Below are 20,098 nucleotides of genomic sequence, written 5' to 3'. Positions count from 1 at the left end.
ACGCTAAGAATTGCAGAATCCTCTCCAGTCCAGATATAATAGCGATGAAAATGAATATCCTGGGGTAAATAAACTGGATTTCACTTTGAATTCTGTCACGTGGAATAGAGAACGAGATGCAGACTGCCCTGCTGGTTATATCACAGTCAGTGTGCCCGGGCTCTGCATGTGGACAGGCCCACAGGCTCCCACTGCCTACTGCTACACCCTTGACTTCAAGGCAGGCATTAAAATGGAGGGGTGGTGGTGGATTATGGGGTTGAGGGGGGGCGGTATGGAGTGTGTGTGTGTGTGTGTGTGTGTGTGTGTGTGTGTGTGTGTGTGTGTGTGTGTGTGTGTGTGTGTGTGTGTGTGTGTGTGTGTGTGTGTGTGTGTGTGTGTGTGTGTGTGTGTGTGTGTGTGTGTGTGTGTGTGTGTGTGTGTGTGTGTGTGTGTGTGTGTGTGTGTGTGTGTGTGTGTGTGTGTGTGTGTGTGTGTGTGTGTGTGCCTTTAGGGGTGGGGGATGTTTTACCCAGCTACAACCACTGACAAAATGTTGTTTTCTTTCAATATCCTATTCACACCATTGTCAAATCAACTTAAAAGTGGGATTCAAATTAAATAAAAAACCATGCGTCACTGGATGTCCTTGTACATTTCCATTCCTACAGGGGACTCTGCTCTGTTGTTTTTTTTGTATCCGTAGGAGAAATACTCTATTGGTTTCATTCAAGTCAGCTCTGCTCTTTAGTGCGGAGTGCACCTGCAACACCCACAGACGGAACATCTCCGTGCGTAAAAATGTTATCCTAGGTGCCTCGGTGCGTCAGGTGCTGCTCATTTCCTTAATGCAAATGCCCCCTCTCTGTGCGCGCTCACCTCCAGCAGTTGCTTGCCCTCAGGACCGGCCGGTATCCGCCTCTGCTCCTTTAAGGCAATGAGGAATTAAAGCGTCTGCAGGGGCAGGCAGAGGGTTATTCTGTGTAATGCTCAGAGAGTCAGGGAGGTGCGATTAGAGAGCGGCATGCAGCGGGGAAGATGCGCTTGCTCGCCTCTTGCTGGACGCTCAGAGGCGATGAAGATGATCTGACTTTGGAGTCTCAGAAAAAAACCTGCTTTTCATTCTTATTCAACCACCCTCTCCCCCTTGTTTGCTTCTTTTAGTTATTTAATTTCTTTTCAATATATTATTTTTTCCTCTCAAAGGATGATCCGTCAGTCAGTCTTTTATTATTTAAGAAATCGGAGCTTTTTTAAGAAATAGTTTTTTTTGCAGTTTTTGTTTCGCTCGCACCCTGCTCTGACTCAGCTACACACACACACACACACACACACACACACACACACACACACACACACACACACACACACACACACACACACACACACACACACACACACACACACACACACACACACACACACACACACACACACACACACACACACACACACACACACACACACACACACACACACCTGGGCTTCACCCATTCAGCATCCTTTTGAATAAGCAGCAAGACGCGGAGCAGAGGAGGAGAGTGAGCACAGCTCTCCCCAAGACAATCACACACGCGCATTTATGATCCGAGCGCAAAGAGAGGGCGCAGAGGAAGAAAAAACCTCAGCGTAACGAAAAAGTAAGGAAGGAGATATTAAAAGTAGATACTTGGACCGGTTTGCATCAAGACAGTGGCAAATGTTTAACCTTACCCCAAGCGCACAGAAGAGAAACCCAGGGAGGCACCGGTCGGAGGAAGAAGAGAAAGCATAGCTTGGGGGGATTGAACGGAGCAGGGCATGTGGATATTGGCTTTTATCTTTTTCCAGAGCATCTTGAATGGTAAGTTTCTTCCGCTCATTTTTTTTTGTTTTATTATTAGTGCTCATTACCTATTGCATGAGGTAAATCAGCGGCTAAGTAAGTGAGGCAGGGTGGAGGTCACCTGTGACCCACATGAAATGGATTGTATATGCTTGTCAAAAAGGCTGACACCCTTCACATAGGGAGAGACACGGGCGAGGCATATTTTGCGTTTACAATCTCTCCTAAAACACACACACACGCACACACACCAACACAGATCACATGGCCTTCAGTTACATCCTGAGCCAGATGAAATAAAAAGCATAAATTATGTATGTTTGGGCCTTTTAAAAAAAATGAATTACATTTATTTTATTGATTTGATTTGAGGATTGAAGTTTAAGTTTTAAATGTGTTGATCTCATTAATGCAATTTGTTTTTATTTGATGCCTAATGATACTTATTCTGCTCCACCGTGGCCCTTAGTAATAAGTGACGTATTTTATATAATGGATATTTTGTTTAACCCCTTCCCCCCTCCCCCACAGTTAGCATATGTTTCAAGTTTAAAGTGGCCTAAACTATTATAATTCATTCAAATGAAAAATGTTTACCAATATCTAATACATATTTTCATTATGAATACGTGTGATGCAAACATTTTTGTAATTATGGGTCGTTCAGTGTTCCCAAAATCTCGACATGCAATTTGGTCTCCAATTTATACAGCTTTATGTAATTTACCTTCAGTGATTCAGCACCATTAGTACAAAATGTTCTTGTAAGTAATACAAAAATGTAATGTTGATTATGAGACACATTCCACAGAGGTCACATTTAAAAAAAAAAAAAAATGTGGCACACATTTTCCATTCAAATAGCCCAAAGTCTCGTTCTCCATTCAAATGCCGTATTCAAAAACACCCATTTGCTTGTTCGCCTTGTATTCCATGTACGTTTTTGAGCGAGTGTAGTGCACACATGCATGCGGCTAACACCGTGCACGTAAATCTGTGTGCTCGTATCTATAATCAATAGCAGAAAATTGATACAGTTTATTGCATTCACTTATTGGTCAGAGCCCCTTCTAACAGGGAGGGATTATGGCTGACTGGGTGTGTACGAAAACAAGGCAAGAAAAGAAAAAAAAGGGAGAGTCGAAGATGGAGAGGGAGAAGGAAAGAAAATGGAAACGTCTGCGAGAAAACACATCAGGGTGACAAGATGGGGATTGTTCACGTACACTGAAACCAAAATCAAGCCCTGCGGTCGGCTGCATTCGTGTGAAAAAAGCTGGATTCACAAAGCAAAAATTTGGAGATTTACAGGTATAAACACATTTAGAAATGATATCCCCAAAATGGATTTCCCCCTTCTGGCTGGCGTGATAAAATAACGCTTTGGAAATGGATTTTTGTTTCTGTGTCGTCGCTACGGTTTATTGACACTGACTCCATATAAAATGGTATCTCCCTCAGCCCAGCTTGTGCTGAAACTCATAAAGGAACAATAAGGAATCCTCATTAATCATAATCATCAGCCTCTGACATTAGATCAACTGCCATGCAAGATTGTGTCCGTTTATTGCATAAGGGATTATGGAGGAGGCCTGTGGAAAAACAACTGATAGGGATTAAGCAGCAAGACGACGTTGGGTGCAGACGTTACACTTTGTGTGTGTTTTCGCGCCGCTATCATGAAGGATTTTACATTTGATTCCCCTTCGATCCCTGCTATAAGACTTTGTCCTCTGCGGATGGGTGTTTTTGTTGATTGTCATGAAAATGAAGGTGTATCGAGCAGGCGGTGTCAGAATGAATGAATGAATGAATGAATGACCTTGTGGATGGAAACCAGCAAAGCAATTGGATTCCAGACAATTCTCGCTGTTTCAGAGTTGGGCCTATCACATGCTCACTGGTCTGTCTCTATGGTAACCCCCTCAATGGGTGTCAGGGGCTGCGTCCGAAAACCTTCCCTCTATATATGGGGGTAGAAAAAACTATGTGTTGTCAAAAAATGAAACACGATTCAAATGCATTTTGTCTGCTGTGTTTGGTTTTATTATTATGCTTCCAAGACATATCACACGGCACTACAAAATGGCAGACGGCAGGGAAATAATGGGAATGTTTTGGGAGATGGATTTGGGAGTGTGGCTTAAAACGGCGTTGACCCATAAGTACTTGATAAGAAGCTAATCAGCTTCTGTTACATCAGTGTGTGCATAGGTGATAAGAGGGCTTCTTATCCACATTGCATTGTGGTCATTTTACTGCACGTGTCATCTGAATGACCCCAGCGATCGATTGAATAGAAGGGAAAATGGATAAAAATCTGCACAGTGTTCACAAAATGTCACATTGTAATTGCTGTCATCATGGAAATTGATTTATCATAAGCAATCAAATTAAAATCAAAGTCCTCCTTAGTCATTTTTTAAGACTTTTGCTATTTCCTGTGCCTATCACAGTATGATCCATAAATTCATTCATCAGTACAGGAGAGGAAACATATTAAATATTTCTCTCTGAAAGATGCCTCGAGGCAAAACCACAGCGAGCCAAACTGGCCCTATTCAAATCCTCATTGCAAAGACATAACAAGACGAGGCTTCTTGCACAAACACTGCGATGATTTGTAAGACGTACACACGGCTCAACCTGATTCTCGAGACTTAAAAGGGGCTTATCTCGGACATCTCGAATAAATGAACATTTACGCAGAGGTCAGGGGATCACGCAATCAAATTTTGCTCTCAATTAGCCGTGACATTACACGGGGTAAAGGCAGATCAACTTTGAAATAAGGAAGCTCTTCCAAAGCATCTCGCCCAGTGTAGCTTACAGTACAGTAAATAGCTGCCAACATCAGTTAGCCTGCCAGTTTTACATGACCCCACATTATTACTAACCTGGAACACTGGATCAAGATGCTACAGAGAGCCGGTGGGGAGGATAGATGGATTGAATTTGGCTGCAAAAGTAGATTGGGGGATTTTTGCATCGCAATAAATCTACATGAAGGCACTGATGAGAGACCCGTTTGTTGGAGCTGTGAGGTGATTCTGAACCCGGTGTCGAAATGTCCAAAGATCAGCGGTCACAGTCACTCTGAAAAAAAAAAAAAAAGGGAAACTTGACCAGTCGTACACAGGCATGGGGAGTAGTGGATTACATGTAACAGATTAATAAGGATACAAAAAAAGTAATTTCCTTAGTTACATAAAAAAAACGTAATCAGATTACTGTTACATTTCTCTTATTTGGGCCTCTAGCCTCGGCCTCTAGTTCAGATAGTTATTTCACTGCGTCGAAATTCTATACTGTATGTGGCAAACTAAATCGGAGCATTTTTAGTTTGCTCAGATTTTCCTTTAGATTGTTTGCTAATACCCTCAGTCTAAAGGCTCAATTGGACTACTTTGTTTACTTCCGGAAAGTAGTGACATAAATATGTTACACTTGCACTTCTATTGGCTGGTGCTCCAACACATTGTACCTGATAGGCTAAGGGGCGGGACATCTAAGCGTTTGACCAATCACCACAGAGCCGGTCAGCTAACCAATCAGAGCCGAATGGGCTCTGGTTTCAGACAGAGGGTGAAAAGAGGAGCTGCAGCACAGGCAGTATGAGAACAATAAAGAGCTTTTTGAACATAAAGGCATGGAGACATGTCACAGAGACACAAAATACAAATATGAACCTGAACAGGAGCAGAATATGTCCTCTTAAATAAAAAGTGGGTTTCTCTAAAAAGGTTTATATTTTTCTCTTTTCTTACATAATACACTTAGGTATTCATATTTATTTTCTCTTGTCTTTATATGCATTGCTTTTGATTTTTAAATAATCCAAAATAATGTCGTACATCACTTTTATATTTTGATACTCAGTTTATCTTACTGATTACATTTTTTTGTACAGGTAATAAGTAATTGTAACTCAATACATTCACCCTTCCAACCCTGGCCATACGCTGCACTCACTGCTATTAGTGTGTTTACTAATTACCAATTATGGTTTGGTTGCAGAAGAGGTATCACAGCTCATGAAATTAAATTAGCCCATGAAACACGTAGCGCACAGTCAAGTGATAGATCCTCTCATGCAGTCTCACTCTGATATGAATATCTAATGGGCCAAATGAAGTTTACAAACCCACTTAACTGTTGCTCACTTGTGTGAGTTGTGAGAGGGTTTGTTGGGTTACGGGCTGGACTCAGTGTGTGACTCCAGTTGAAAGGGCTGCTAATGTTGGGTAATGGAAACCCTGATGTGTGATCATAATAGATATCCCCTAGTTCATACATCCCAGCTGTATAATGAGGGCTACTCTACTGTACCGTACCTCCTCGAGCCTGTCTGGCTCTCTAATTAGGAGCCAGCTTTGGTGACTGGTGTGTGTGTGTGTGTGTGTATGTGTGTGTGTGCCGTGTTTCACCCAATGTAAAATCTAATTACCGATCACACTGTGTCTGTCTGGATTCCACTGAATCAGAGGTGTAATTGCGCAAGCCCGCGTGTAAATGTCTCTTGCATTAAAATGTTAACGATATCATTTAGCATCTGTGGGGAAGAGCAGAGAAGCCCTCAGCACCCAGATGTAGGTGTTTGATCATGCGTGCAAAGTGAGGTTGTAGTACATCTGGCGGGGGTTTCCATCTCAGACAGGGTTCTCAGCAGAGAAGATGTTTTTAATTCACTCTGCACCTGTCAAAGTGACATGTTATATTACTGTGCTGTGCTGCGCAGGTACTGTAAGGGAAGATCTGGTGTAAAGGCTTTATTTTGACAGTTTAAAACAGCCTAAGTCAAGAAAGAGCCTCTCCGCTCTCCTGTGCTGGAGTGCTTCTTTATTGATTTAGTTTCAAAGATTTAAGGACGAAGAGTGCAAAAGTTTAGAAAATACATACCTCAGACATGAGAGAACTTGACCCAAGTCTGTTAATTTTGTATACGATGAACTATTCTTTAAACACTACAGAGCCCATACCGTGTTCCCTTTAGCGTTTACTTCCTGCCTGTCTTCCTCTGCTGTTCCCTTTAGCGTTTACTTCCTGTGTGTCTTCCTCTGCTGTTCCCTTTAGCGTTTACTTCCTGCCTGTCTTCCTCTGCTGTTCCCGTTAATGTTTACTCCCTGTCTGTCTTCTTCTGCTGATTTATCTGATGCCCAGTCTAGTAGTAACATTGTAATCCTGCTAGTACTCTCCATTTTTTTGAAATGCAACTGCAATCCGATAACGTCAGATTTTATGTAACTGTCAGGGAGTACAGTTATTTGTTCTTGTATCCTGCTTGCTTAGATGTAATCTGTTACACCCCAAGCCTGCATCTGATAGACTGTGTTTATACATACACTGCACATTGGCCCCACAGCTTTTGTTCACTGTGGAAAGACAGGTGGCGTAGGTGTGATGAGTTTGCTATCAATCACCCACCAAGACAAACATTCAGGCTGGACCTCATAAATACTGCCTCTTAATCCAGTCCTCAACATACCAGGGCGAGGCTTTGAACTCAACACACTGCGAGGCCCAAGGCTGAATTGATCCCTGCGACTCTGGCCTGGCCATGATGCATTTGTGTCTTTCTCTTTTTCCCTCTTGTATTGGTCTTATATGTGCCCACCTTAAAGAGGATATTTTATCCTTTTGGTGTTCTACCTTTCATGTTGTATTATAGGTTGTGTTTTAAAGGTTTTTAGTGCGTGTAAATGGTCTGCAAATGCAAAAATCCCAAAGCTCTTGAACATAGTGACATTACATTACATGTTACTTGTTAGACTCTTTTATCCAAAGCGACTTACTCAATACTGTGGACAATCACCACCGGAGCACTTTGGGGTGAAGTATCTTGCCCAGGGACACAACGACATGCTGATTGCAGTGGGGTTTGAACCTGTGCCCCCCCCGATCCGAACACCAATGCACAACCCACTGCGCCACACACCTCCACATCCTGACATCACTTTGTAACAGTCGTTCTCCTATTGGCTGGCGCTCCAAGGCATTGAACGTGATAGGCTAAGGGGTGGGACACCTCTAAGTATTTGACCAATCTCATCTCTTATTATTCAACACCGCATTTCTAGAAGGTATTTCATTTACCATGTTTCTGATGCTCCACGGTCCCAATATTAAATTAGGCTAAAGGATAATGGAGGAGGAAAACCAGGATAGACAGAGTGACAGAAAGACAAATGGGTCCAGCTTGGTTTCTCGACAGTGCTCTTTATTTTTAAACCTGGCACAGATGCTAAGATTTAAGACCAAGTTAGTGGTGGTTATTTTTAGCCCAGCATTTTTTAAAGCGCTGTCATCTTGTTGGGGTTGAGGTAAGGTGTAAGTGTGTGTGTGTGTGTGTGTGTGTGTGTGTGTGTGTGTGTGTGTGTATATGTGTGTATATGTGTGTGTGTGTGTGTGTGTGTGTGTGTGTGTGTGTGTGTGTGTGTGTGTGTGTGTGTGTGTGTGTGTGTGTGTGTGTGTGTGTGTGTGTGTGTGTGTGTGTGTGTGTGTGTGTGTGCTTTATTGTGTGTTTGCGGGCAAGTATGTATATACATGTGTGGGGTTTTACAGGGTGTGTGTGCATTTAATTGGGGATCTGGGGTGGGAGGGTGGGTTAGGGTGTGACGTAGAGTGGAGTGGAGCCACAGGAGTCTGATTTATGTCCTTCTAGCCACTCATCGATCCCCCAGCCCGGTGTGAGACTGAGTGCATTGTCAATAATCTTAGCACTTTGTGGTATTCCTAGAATTCCCAGACCTCCTCTGCTCAGACCTCGGTGTGATGCTGCAGTAAGCCATCTTGTCCAAAGTCGAATAAGAAGGCGGAGGGTAGTATTTGATTTTAGGGCAGTAAATAGATCATTCTGCAGTGCCTGCGCTGTTGAGGACAAATAACATGTTATGTGCTGTTGCTACTTTAAAACATTTTTGTTTTTTTTAATCAGCAACCTAATGAGTATCACAATCTAAAAGTAATGTAACCTGATTACCTTCTGTTACTTTTGGATTACATCAATATGAAATGCAATTTCAAGAGCAAGAAAACATTTACAAGACGTTTTTCACTTAAAGGTAGGGTAGGTAAGAATGGAGAAACCAGCTGGAGTGCGCTAGAATTTGAAAGTACGCAGCTGAAAAAAATCTGCCCCTTCCTTCAGACTTCCTTACAGAGCCCCTCCTCCAACACACACGAACGCGCATATGACCAATGAGGGCACGAGATAAGTTTGTGCACAGATGGAAGGCTGACAGGCAGGTAGGCCATCCAGTTACTTTAGCCGGGCCGGCTCAGATGATTGGTCCTGCTTTTTACAGCACTACGGCTTCCACAGAGGAAATTTTTTAATGTATTTATTGTCAAAGCATTTAATATATTCATTGCTATCGGGATGTTAGGAGCATTCCATGGAATATAACAAAAAGTGTTTCTGAAGTGGCTATTTCAGTAGCCATACACCAACACTGAAACACACGAGCACATAGAGTTTTTAAAAGCAGAAATAAAATCTGAGCTGACAGAAAATACTCCGTTTAAGTTTAATACACAAGTTCGCACACAATATTTTATTAACATATAAGTTCACCTACTGAATTAAAAACAGAACAAATGAACCAAAAAAAGTGAAAGCCATAAAGCCGATTCAGGCAGTAGGCGAATAGATTCACACTTAAAGTGTTAGCCTACAGAACAGAACATTTTACAGAGAAGAAATACAATCTGATCCTTTTACGACAAACACTATGCTCTTTTTAAGTTGCACCAATAACACTGTAATCCTGCTAGCTATCCATTAAAAATGTGTTTAACAGTAATCAGATAACATATTTGTTATGTAACTATAAGTGAATACTGTTACCTGGCTCTCTGGTAGCATGTAGCTGTTGACATGTTGCTAAGTGTCTCCGTAGACTGTTGCCAGGATGAGGTCTATTACGTGTCCCTCTATCTAGTCCATCCATCCCCACAAGTGATTATGCTAATTAGTGTTTGATCAGATGATTAAATTAAAACTCGATTTATCCAAAGTACTAAATGCTCAGAATACATTTGTTTCTGCCCGGCTTCACATGACCCTCCAGGAGAGGAGAGGATTAAGATGTGAGAAATTATACCAAAAAAATACATTAAAAAAAAAAAAAATCAGGCATTAGAGAAGGAGTAGTAAAGCAAGCCAGGGGGCTGGGGGAGAGAGGAGGAGAGAAATATGGAAACAGAGAAAATAAGGATGTGTGTTTATGTGTGTGTGTGGCGGGGAGGAGTGGGGGGAAGGGAGGAGGCTGAAAGGAGCCGTGCTGTGGTCCCCTAAGTGTTGAATAAACATGCTTGGTTTAGGGAAATGGCTGCGATAAATGTTTAATATGATAAGTCCATAAAGACGGTCAAATGAGTCTGGAGTATTAAAATGAGCGTGCAGCAGAAGCAGCAGCTTTAAAGGAGGAGGGAAGGAGGAGGGGGGGGGGCGGGGCTGATAATGGCAGGCAGAGCTAACAGGATGAGAGCAGCCAGCTGCTGTGACATCAACATTAACACACTCCACCAGCTGCTGGTCACAGACGTCTGCTGGACAAAGCAGGGACGACGGTGTGTCTTCAAAGGGCCGCCATGGCCTCCTAATGACATTATTACCTGTACAGCATTCGTCGTGAGTACAGGATATTTGCATGGCTCAAAACAAAGTTAAAAAGGTTCAAAAAGAATCAATTGACAATGACAACCAGGGGACTGAAGCATCCAGGGGCCAATAAAGATGAGTTACCACCTAACAATTTAGAATATCAAGGCAGAATTTCTAAAGTGATTTTTGCAACCATTTTCCAAAGTGAATGTGTCCCATAGCCAGATAACATAATACGGTAGCACATGAAAAAAGATCCTTTAAGGCAAAAAGCCGTCAGTGTCAGGTCATTCTCTTCAGCAGCGCTCATGTCGCAGATGCTGCACACTGAAACCTTCATAAAAATCGCGTTAGCTTAACTGGCATGCAGGTGGACAGCGTTCATGTTAAGACACCATCAACAGCAGCTTTTCTGAAGGCCCTTAACCCTAATGTTTGATGACATAATAAGGTTGGTTGTCCAGTATGTGCCATGTCTACTTGTTTAAGTGAAGTAAGGCCTCTGCCAAAAGGCATCTGTGCACCGAGAACGCCACGGCTTAATCGCGTTATCAGCAGGGGCCGTGCATGCTGACCATTAGATTAGTTTTGAGGGGATTCGATTATATCCACTCAAGTCTAAATAAGACATGTTTAAGAGAATCTTAAAGCATAGACGTTTGTCATGGTTGATGTTGGCTGCAAAACTGGTGCCTTGAACTCATCCGAAATATAGCAAACAGGATGTCATAACAAAGACTGCAGCAAACTGTAACCATAGTTTGAGAACCCAGTAACTCCTTAACAGGTTGTAGACATTTGTTAAATGTTACTTTGCTGTATAAATGAGCATCAGATATCAATATTGAATAATTGAAGCGACCCCATCCATCAGTAGTAGATGTTTAGCATGTGTTAAGGCATTTGTTCACAGAGCACTGGTGGGCAAAAGCAACATGCTAATCACGCTAAATACAGCACTAGCAAAGCAGCGGGTGGTCATGGTGAGCTACAATGCCCCAGAGATCAATTAAAAAACAAGGAATCAACTAAAAAGGAAATCGACCCACACTAAAAGGAAGATTTTAGCTGTGTTAAACGTGATTAAAGCGAGCCATTACATAAATGACTTGACATTTCTCTGGCACTGTTAGCTAGCTGACATGTCTGTTACCAACTTGATTCAACAACGCTGACTAAATCAGTGTTTCCCCTGTAAACTGTACACAAGCCAGGCCAATGGGAACCCTCAGGACAAAACTTATACAGGTGTTAGGGAATAATTTGCTTAGGTATTCAACCTTCGACCCAGTTCATCATTTTCTCCTCTCAATGTCTCCTTTCCCATGGCATAGGTCTACGGCCTTGGATATTGCTGCTATCTCTCTTAAGGAGGAGCAGCTTGGGCACATTGTGGTTGCCAGTCTATGACAGAGCACAAGCCGCCATGAGGTAGTTTAGTGTTCAGGGACGTAGGTTCCCTGGCGCACATTCTTTCCTATGGGCGACAGCTAGATTCAGGGTCCATAATTGTTTAGTCTCATTGATGAAGAATGTTGATTATTACACTCTGAACTAGTTAAAATCTCGAGCTACAGAAAGAGTTCTTCAGAATTGGTTTGGCAACCGGTGTGTCAACTCGTGACACTGACACACCACCTGTTTTGTCAATTCTCCGGCCGTAACTCCAAATAAACCGTCAGTGTTTGCCATCAAAGCTCCAGCTCTCCTTGTGCCTCTCTGAGTCCTGTTTCCAATTGCTTCAGAAGTTTCCCCCACAATAGGTATATTTTAAAAGCCAAATAAAGCCAAATATCCATTCAAGTGTTTTACTATTACTTATGGCGAACCTCTGTGGAGCTCTGCCGTCAGTCTGTGAATGAGACAAATGTTTGTGGTTAGTATTGAAGTCTCTAATAACTGTACAGTCTGAGGTAATAACAGGAGGAGAGTAGTATCAACATGTATACATAAATAAATGTTATCTAAACTGCTGAGGTCAGTTTAACAGAACAAGGGAAGAGAAAGTAATGCAAGAGACCTTTATTTGATTTATCTCAATATTTATTATAAGCTAGCTTCAAATAAGTGAATGTACGGAATATTAGTTTAATAATTCAGAGATGTATTATTTTGATGGTCATGTGACAGCATTCAAAAGCTTCTGCCTATCTTTTTTTGTGTTATCACCAGTGACGCACCTCACAGGAATAAATCAACCATAAAAACATATTTCTAAGCATATTCGTCAAAGGGGATTAGCAGGGGCTTTCTATAAATACATCGTTTTTCATTCTGGTTAATTAGGCTGCGGAGAGGCAACACCGTACTGCTCCCCAGGTCTGGGTTGAATTAGAAAACTATTTTAATGAATAGGTAGGATTGCAGGTGGTGAAATAATAACTTCCTCCTATAACTGCAAAGTAGATCATAATGAAACTAACATCTGTGACACTAGCAATCCTTGTTTTATTTACTTATTTGAAGACATGGGTTTCCTTCCCTACAGTGCGCTCGCTGGTTGCATCACAAAGCAACTTTAAATTTGTACTGATGGTTAGATTTTAATCATCATCAGCAGCAGCAGCAGAGGGTGCTGCTTTAGTTTGCTTCAGTATAATAGTCCCTCATCAGATCCTCTGTCATCATCAGAAGCATCATCATTTAGACATCAGTGTCTTCATCGCTCAGTTTTACCAAAGTGAGAAACAGTCCAGGGTCTCTGGCTTCCTCCTTGATGAGACAGGCAGCCACTCTGGCCCATTTAAGACGTGAAAATAGACCGGATAGGAAGAGGAGGAGGCTTCATCTGCTGTGGGGGCCTCGTTTTAGCGTTGCCCGCCCCTCCTAGACATCAGAGGACAGATCTGTCGGTGTGGATCAGCAGCTTGCATACAGCCAACCCTTTCGACTGCTTAATATTCATGAGAGCAAATTGGAAGACAGTCATTTAACTTCCGCGCATGGTGTATTGCCTCTGGGCAGATCAGATCAGTGGGAATGCTTGCTCATACTGGACTGCTTGGCCCAGTTGTCTCTACTCTACCTGCTATGTGTTTTCTTCAGGTAATAGATTTGGGAAGATTGCAAAATTAACTTTTCAACTCAGTTTAATTGAAACACTTTATTTCAAATTTGGGCCATGCACAAGTCCTGTTTTAAGCTCCTGTGAACACATACTTGACGTCATACATATTCTGCTATCCGTTAAACCACAGAGTAGGAATATGAATGTGTTGAATAATGCGGCGACTGCGAGTCTTGAGTGTGACTGGGCCAGGTATGATCTCCAACATCCCAGGCAAACTCACCCTGAGGACACGGAGCAGAGAGCTTTAATTACCCAGGGTTCCCGCTGTCACGTTGTCACTGTGAAGCCACCGGTGCCACGCTGCCATGCGGTGCCGAGTCCTGCTACCACGGCAAGCGATGACAACTCAGGCGATGGCTCTGCTAGCTCAACAGATGCAAAGCGAGTGCCCTATGAAATATGCGAAGCTGAATCAATCCCCACTGTCTCTCTGATTCTCTCTTTGCCTCTCCTTGTTTGCTGTTCTCTCTTTGCTCCCATTTCAGAGTGTTCATGAATAAAGCCAAAGTGTGGCTGCATGAAACATAGGATAGGATGTCACCAGTTTCCCACATGGCACAGACACCATTCCCTTAGTAGTGTAGGTTAGAAAGAGAAACCAACTCTACAAGACTGTCATTTTCAGATTCATATTAGTATGTTGTGCCTTTACTGGGACATGTTTCCATGCTTTAATGTTCAAAAAGGTAATTTTTTTCTCATACTACCTGTGCTGCAGCACCTCTTTTCACCCTCTGTCTGAAACCACAGCCCAGTCGGCTCTGATTGGTTAACTGGCCAGCTCTGTTATGATTGATCAACCACTTAGAGATGTCCCGCCCCTCATTTCATATTGAATATCACGTTCAATGTGTGTTACAAAAGTTATTATGTTCTGGAAGTAAACAATGGGACTCCAATGGAGGCGTTTCAGGCGAAGGGGGAGTGTGTGGGAGAGAGGGAACACTGGGAATGTTAGCCTCTGCAGACCATTTACATGCACAAAAACATATACAACACACTACAGGAAAGGGAAAACCCCAAAAAGCAGAACAAGGCCTCTTTAAGCTGTGAATATAAGATTTAAAATATTCTTTCTTGTTATTCTGAAAACAGCTAGTTAGTGATTTCATCTTTACCGTTTGCTCCCATCGGCATTGATTGCACGTTTACTTAAATGAAGCGCGCCAGCGGCTGTGAAAACGCACTGTCATGGTTAGTTACACCCTGTCAGCTGATCAGCTCTATTGTGTGAAGCATAACAATCCTGTGATGGTGCTGAACCATCGGTGTTGTTAATCATATTGTAAGTCTGTGGAAACGTTACTGCGGCGGATTTCCTAAATCACATAGTGTCTACACAGGTTTTTTATTTTTTATAAACTAGTTTTCTTATAATGAAAAACAGAAAACAGTTATACTGCCTTATTTCGTTACAAACGACATGAATAAGTGCTTAAATTGAGGTAATCATTCAATTTAAAAGTGTTTAAATGTCAAGCAGTTACATTACTGTAGTTGTTTAATGCAGCCTTCAGTTCAAATGAGTTTATAATGCAGATTGGCACAAAAAGAAAAAAAGAGTGCTGGCATCTGCAAAAACAAAACATATACCAGTTTAATGAAAGGCTTCACATTTTATAACCATGTCATCTCAAAAGAGAGTCAAAAATACTGGCATATCTGACAGAAAGATTTAAATGAAACATTCCTTATGTTCTTCTCCGAAACGATAACCCATGAAAGAAAAAATCCCAGTCAATTATAGATGCATACGATGCATTATTGAGCAGTGTCATTTGTTACACCTTTACGGTTGAGCTCATGAAAAATTATGCCAATTACTGATTTCCTCTCGGGCAATGTAGTAAGTGGTCGGGCCTTTTGTTCGGGCGTGACACAGGGCTCTCCGTGAGGTCTAGGGTGGGGGGATGGGGAGGGGTGTACCTGCGTCATCGGAGCATTTGTGGCACCTGAGCTTAGTCAATTAGGAAAACGAGTATAGCGCGGTGATATGCACCCTTCCTTCGTAGTTCCTTTTTTAAATTAAATCAATCTCGCTATCACTCAGCCAGTCCAAATTGAGTTGCTCTCATGTACTTCTCATATGTGAGATAGACGAATATCAAAACAGCAATGACATAAATCCTAATCCAATTTTTCAAAAATAGAATAGAAGCTTACCAGGCAAAGACACACTTCTTTGATCTACTCCTCTCCAACTGTTAGCTATTGTGGCGCTGTAACGTTCAAAGTCTCAATTAACTAAGTACCTAAATTGTATTTTCAGACAGCTTTGATGTGTGCCAGTTGTGTCTGGTTTTTTTAAGCAGAAAATGTCATGTTTTAAAGCAGAACATGTAATTTTTTGCAAATGTGTTTGGAAAAACAATCTTCACTTATCAGTATGATCAATTAGGATTTCAGACAGCATGTTGCTTTTACATTACACTACTATAGACAATATAGACATTTACAAAGGGTCTAAATTATAATCCCCAAGCCTTATTCACAAGGAAATGTCTACTGAATACAACAGCAGCGTGTTTTAAAATATACACATGAGTGATTTCAAAGTGTCTTCCACTTTTCACTAACCTTGAGCGGTGTCCATGAACAGGTGGGGTTTTGATCCTCCCCCCCCCCCATGGCTTCAGTCCGTATTTTCAACAGAGCTACGGGAAGATTGATACTCCCCGTGCCAGCTGGAAAAAAGAGAATGAATCAGAGTTTAATATGACTTTGATGTATTATTTTCATCTTGGCCTGTGCCACAGACCCACTGAGAAACCCAGCACACTTTCCCACCGCATTTTAAAAGATTCAAATTGGCTAAAACTTTTGATGTAAGAGACTTTTCAGGAGTGTATACAAAAGTTACCCTGCTGGGAGCATACTACCCTTCTTAATATTTTATTGGAATCAATGTCTTTTATTTGTAAAATGCGGTGTGAAATTCACAGGATCTACCTTGCAGTGACTCATTTCCATAGGGATTCAGGTTTTATCAATTCAGAATACTTTGTGTTTTTTTTTGTGTGTGATTAATTCACATAATAAAAACGTTTTTATATTGAAATACAGAATTATAATGGAAAACAATCTCCATATTATTTGTAAACTTGCCAGCATTTTGAGCTTTTCACAGTATCATATTGTTAACATCTAACATACACACAGAATGTGCAGAACCAGAGGTGCATTGTTAGTCTTCACGTTGTACAATTCAAAAATGGAAGTAACAAATAGGCTTTTGCAGGAGTGAGTCAGAAATGTGCATTGTTAACACTTACAAATGAAATCAGCATGGATACAGAGAAAGACAGGAAGCACAGTTACAAAGAAATAGATGGATTTAGTCAGTAGACATGCCTGACACCTTGATACAAGCTGTACTGCAGTATTTCACCATGGAAAGGCTGCAGGCTGTGGGTGCCACATGGTCTGCTTGTTCCTTCTATATCTAGAATATGAAGTTACATATTTGTATCTGAAGATGTATGTCCCAGTCAAAGGGTAACGTCTTTACAAGTGGACCTGGTAGATAACAATGTCTGATAATGTAGGCTATATATAAATATTTCTTAAACTCTCAGCTTGCATCATTTGCATAAATATATGTGAAAATCTGTTATATTTACAGGTTTTAACATAAGCAGTGTATTGTATTCATCTTAATAATTGAGAGACAGGTCTTCTCTTTTTTGATTAGTGACAGACATACCAGCAGCTTAAGGTAAACAGTCTTTTATTTCGGGAGTTGCTAGTTAGCAAATACAAGAGAAAAAAACGACAGGTTTGTTGGTCATTTTCACTTATTTTATGTATTGTACTGTAAAAAGCACCTGTTACAACATCTGGAATGCCAAAAACAGCAATATGTTGTTAAACACTTGACTTGTACTGTTTTTGACTTAGTTGCTGGATGCTAACGTTAATGTAGCTTGTAGCTTATATTTCCACCATCTAGCTTAACAGTCAAGCATTAAAAACGACTATACTTTAGTAAAAAGTACGTAGTTTTAATCATGCTGAATCAGAGGTGATGTGAACGTATTCATATTATTTCATAAGAATTAATATTATTAATGTGAGCTAGTTGCTAGGGGAAAAAATCATCTAGGTTTAGCTAACATTAGCTCAAAAGGTGATAGCATATATTATGTCTGCAAGCTTAACAAACTGGCATTAAAAACACTTTACTTAAATAAAGATACGTCGTATTAATCATGCCGAATCAGAGGTAATGTGAATGTATTCATATTATTTCACAAGAATGAATATTATATTAATGTGAACTAGTTGCTAAGGGACAAATTCAGCTAGGTTTAGCTAACATTAGCTCAATAGGTGATAGCATATGTCAGCTAGCTTAACAATCGTGCATTCAAACAACTTTACTTAAATTAAAGTACGTAGGTATTTTGAGCAAAGTGTGCATTTAAATTACAAGTATTAATCCTTCTGAATCAGAGGGGATGGGATTTAAAAAAGTTCTATCATTTTAATAGTTGATAGTTGACATATTCAGCTTGCTACCTTTAGCTAACGTAAGCCCAAAGGTGACGGCTTATATTTCCACAATCTAGTTTATAAGTCCGGCATTACAAATAACTTACTTAAGTTAGGGTACATGTGTATTTTGAGCAAAGTGTAATGGATCTAAAGTAAAAGTATTAATCTCATCATGTGTTATGAATGAATCAGAGGTGATATGATTTTGTTCTATTGCAGGTGTTTCCAATCATTTGGCTGATTAAATCCCTCTTAAGGACTCCTCTTTAATAGTTTTGGTTTCATCTGTCTATTGTCTAAATAAAGTATTACTAGTTTGGTGACCTCAGTTTAATTTGAAATGTGAGGCACACAGTAAACTCTGTTATCATTAATGAAACAATATAAACACATTCTGTGTTATATTATTACTTAGGCATCATTCAAGTCTTTCACAACGTAAAATGTTTGTCGTCAGACAGAAATCCACACAGCCAGTCTGCATTATCTGAATAGGTTTACCATTTTCTATAACAGGCAGTGCAGAGTTATTTGCATTATAGAGTTGGCGCAATTGTCCAGATATCCAATATGTCAACACATTCTTTCAGAAAAAATGCTGCAGTATTGATCTTTTGTACGCTGATGATTTTAAATAAGTATTCCTAATTTGTAACAACAAATGAGAGTTGGGTGGATGACGTGCGTGTGTACATGAGTAGGTCATTGAAGTGTCTCATTGCTGGCTGAGAGCTGCTGAAGCAGAGAAGAGGACGGACACGTCTGCAATTTGAAACCTTGTTAGGAATTTATGAAGTGCTAAAATGTTTTCTCCCCAGGGAGGGTCCAAGCCAGCTGCCAGTGCCACTGTAAGCCATTTAGTGCACAGCCTCTGGGCTTGTCACCATGCTGAGATACGCACAACAAATACTGTACAAGTATTATTTTCCTGAAATACAAAATATAAAGAGTCGGATGCAAATGTGCTGACTTCACTCTGAAATCAAACAGCTGTAGATTATTGTGGAGCTAATTGGTCCAACATTGACATTTATTACCCTCCTGTCCTCTGGAGAATGCTCCTGCACAAACTGCATTTGACGTTGGTCTCTTCACTGTGATGTTGGCTTGAATTAAAGCTTGAACATGATCAAGGCAACTGACCTTATTTCATAATTGATAGTATGCTAATATCATGTTCCCGAGGTCCCTGGGATGGGAATACATGATGAATCCTTAACTACTTATCATGTTACGCAAATGGAAGCACTTCAACTAGGTGGCATTAGAGTGATACTTATTTGTGCTTTTTAATTTTTGAAATGTTTAAGAACTTTATTCAAGATTTTGCTAACATCCAGGAAATTGATGAAGTGCAATACCTGGTTGTAACAGCGAACATCCTGTGTTTCCTCTCTTGCAGTTTTCAGTGAGGACCTACATTCCAGCTTATACTTTGTCAATGCATCTTTGCAAGAGGTAGTATTTGCCAGCACCACAGGGACCTCTGTGCCCTGTCCTGCTGGTGGCGCGCCCCCTGCCTCGCTACGCTGGTATCTGGCGACCGGCGAGGAGATCTACGATGTCCCCGGCATCCGCCACGTCCACCCCAATGGAACCCTCCAGATCTTCAACTTCCTGCCATCCAGCTTCAGCAAGCTGATCCACGACAACACGTACTACTGCACTGCCGAGAACCCCTCCGGCAAGATCAGGAGTCAGGATGTCCACATCAAAGCTGGTGAGTCCAACGCTCAGAGTAGCAGGGGTTCCTTTAATAATGATGGAGATGGTGAGGGAAATGGCAGGAGCACTAGTCAAAGTATTAAATACATGTATTAATAACAGTACTAGTAGTTAGGCTTTTTGTTTCAAATTTTGTTAGCATCAATCGGAATCAGAAATCCTTTATTCGTCCTGCAGCGGGGACATTTACAGTGATACAGATAAAAGGCAAAAGGGTAGACTTATATATTAAATATAAAAGCAAGCACACAGATAACTAAACACGGTATTGTCATGCTTCTTTTCCATACAAACAATGTAAATGTAATCGAAACAACACTCAAGATGTACTTCCTTTTGCGAGATGAGACACTTAAGTTTGCTAGATTTGATCAAAATCTAGAAAACGTACAATATATTG

The 20,098-nt window shown here is 41.0% G+C and overlaps 1 protein-coding gene across 1 annotated transcript in view; it reads left to right on the top strand.

Moving 5' to 3' along the window:
- The first annotated feature begins 948 nt into the window (after positions 1 to 948).
- Positions 949 to 20,098, top strand: part of LOC307034953 (cell adhesion molecule DSCAM-like) — a 137,021-nt gene continuing 117,871 nt past the window's right edge. Inside the window, exons 1-2 of the mRNA XM_079673875.1 lie at positions 949 to 1,822; positions 19,376 to 19,693. Of these exons, the coding sequence (XP_079530001.1) occupies positions 1,780 to 1,822; positions 19,376 to 19,693 (361 nt within the window). The 5' untranslated portion in view covers positions 949 to 1,779. The remainder of the gene's footprint in view (positions 1,823 to 19,375; positions 19,694 to 20,098) is intronic.

Source organism: Notothenia rossii (assembly GCF_949606895.1).
Source record: "Notothenia rossii genome assembly, chromosome: 4".
NCBI lineage: Eukaryota > Metazoa > Chordata > Actinopteri > Perciformes > Nototheniidae > Notothenia > Notothenia rossii.
Note: the sequence above shows the minus strand (reverse complement) of the source record. Positions and strands in the feature narration are given on the sequence as shown.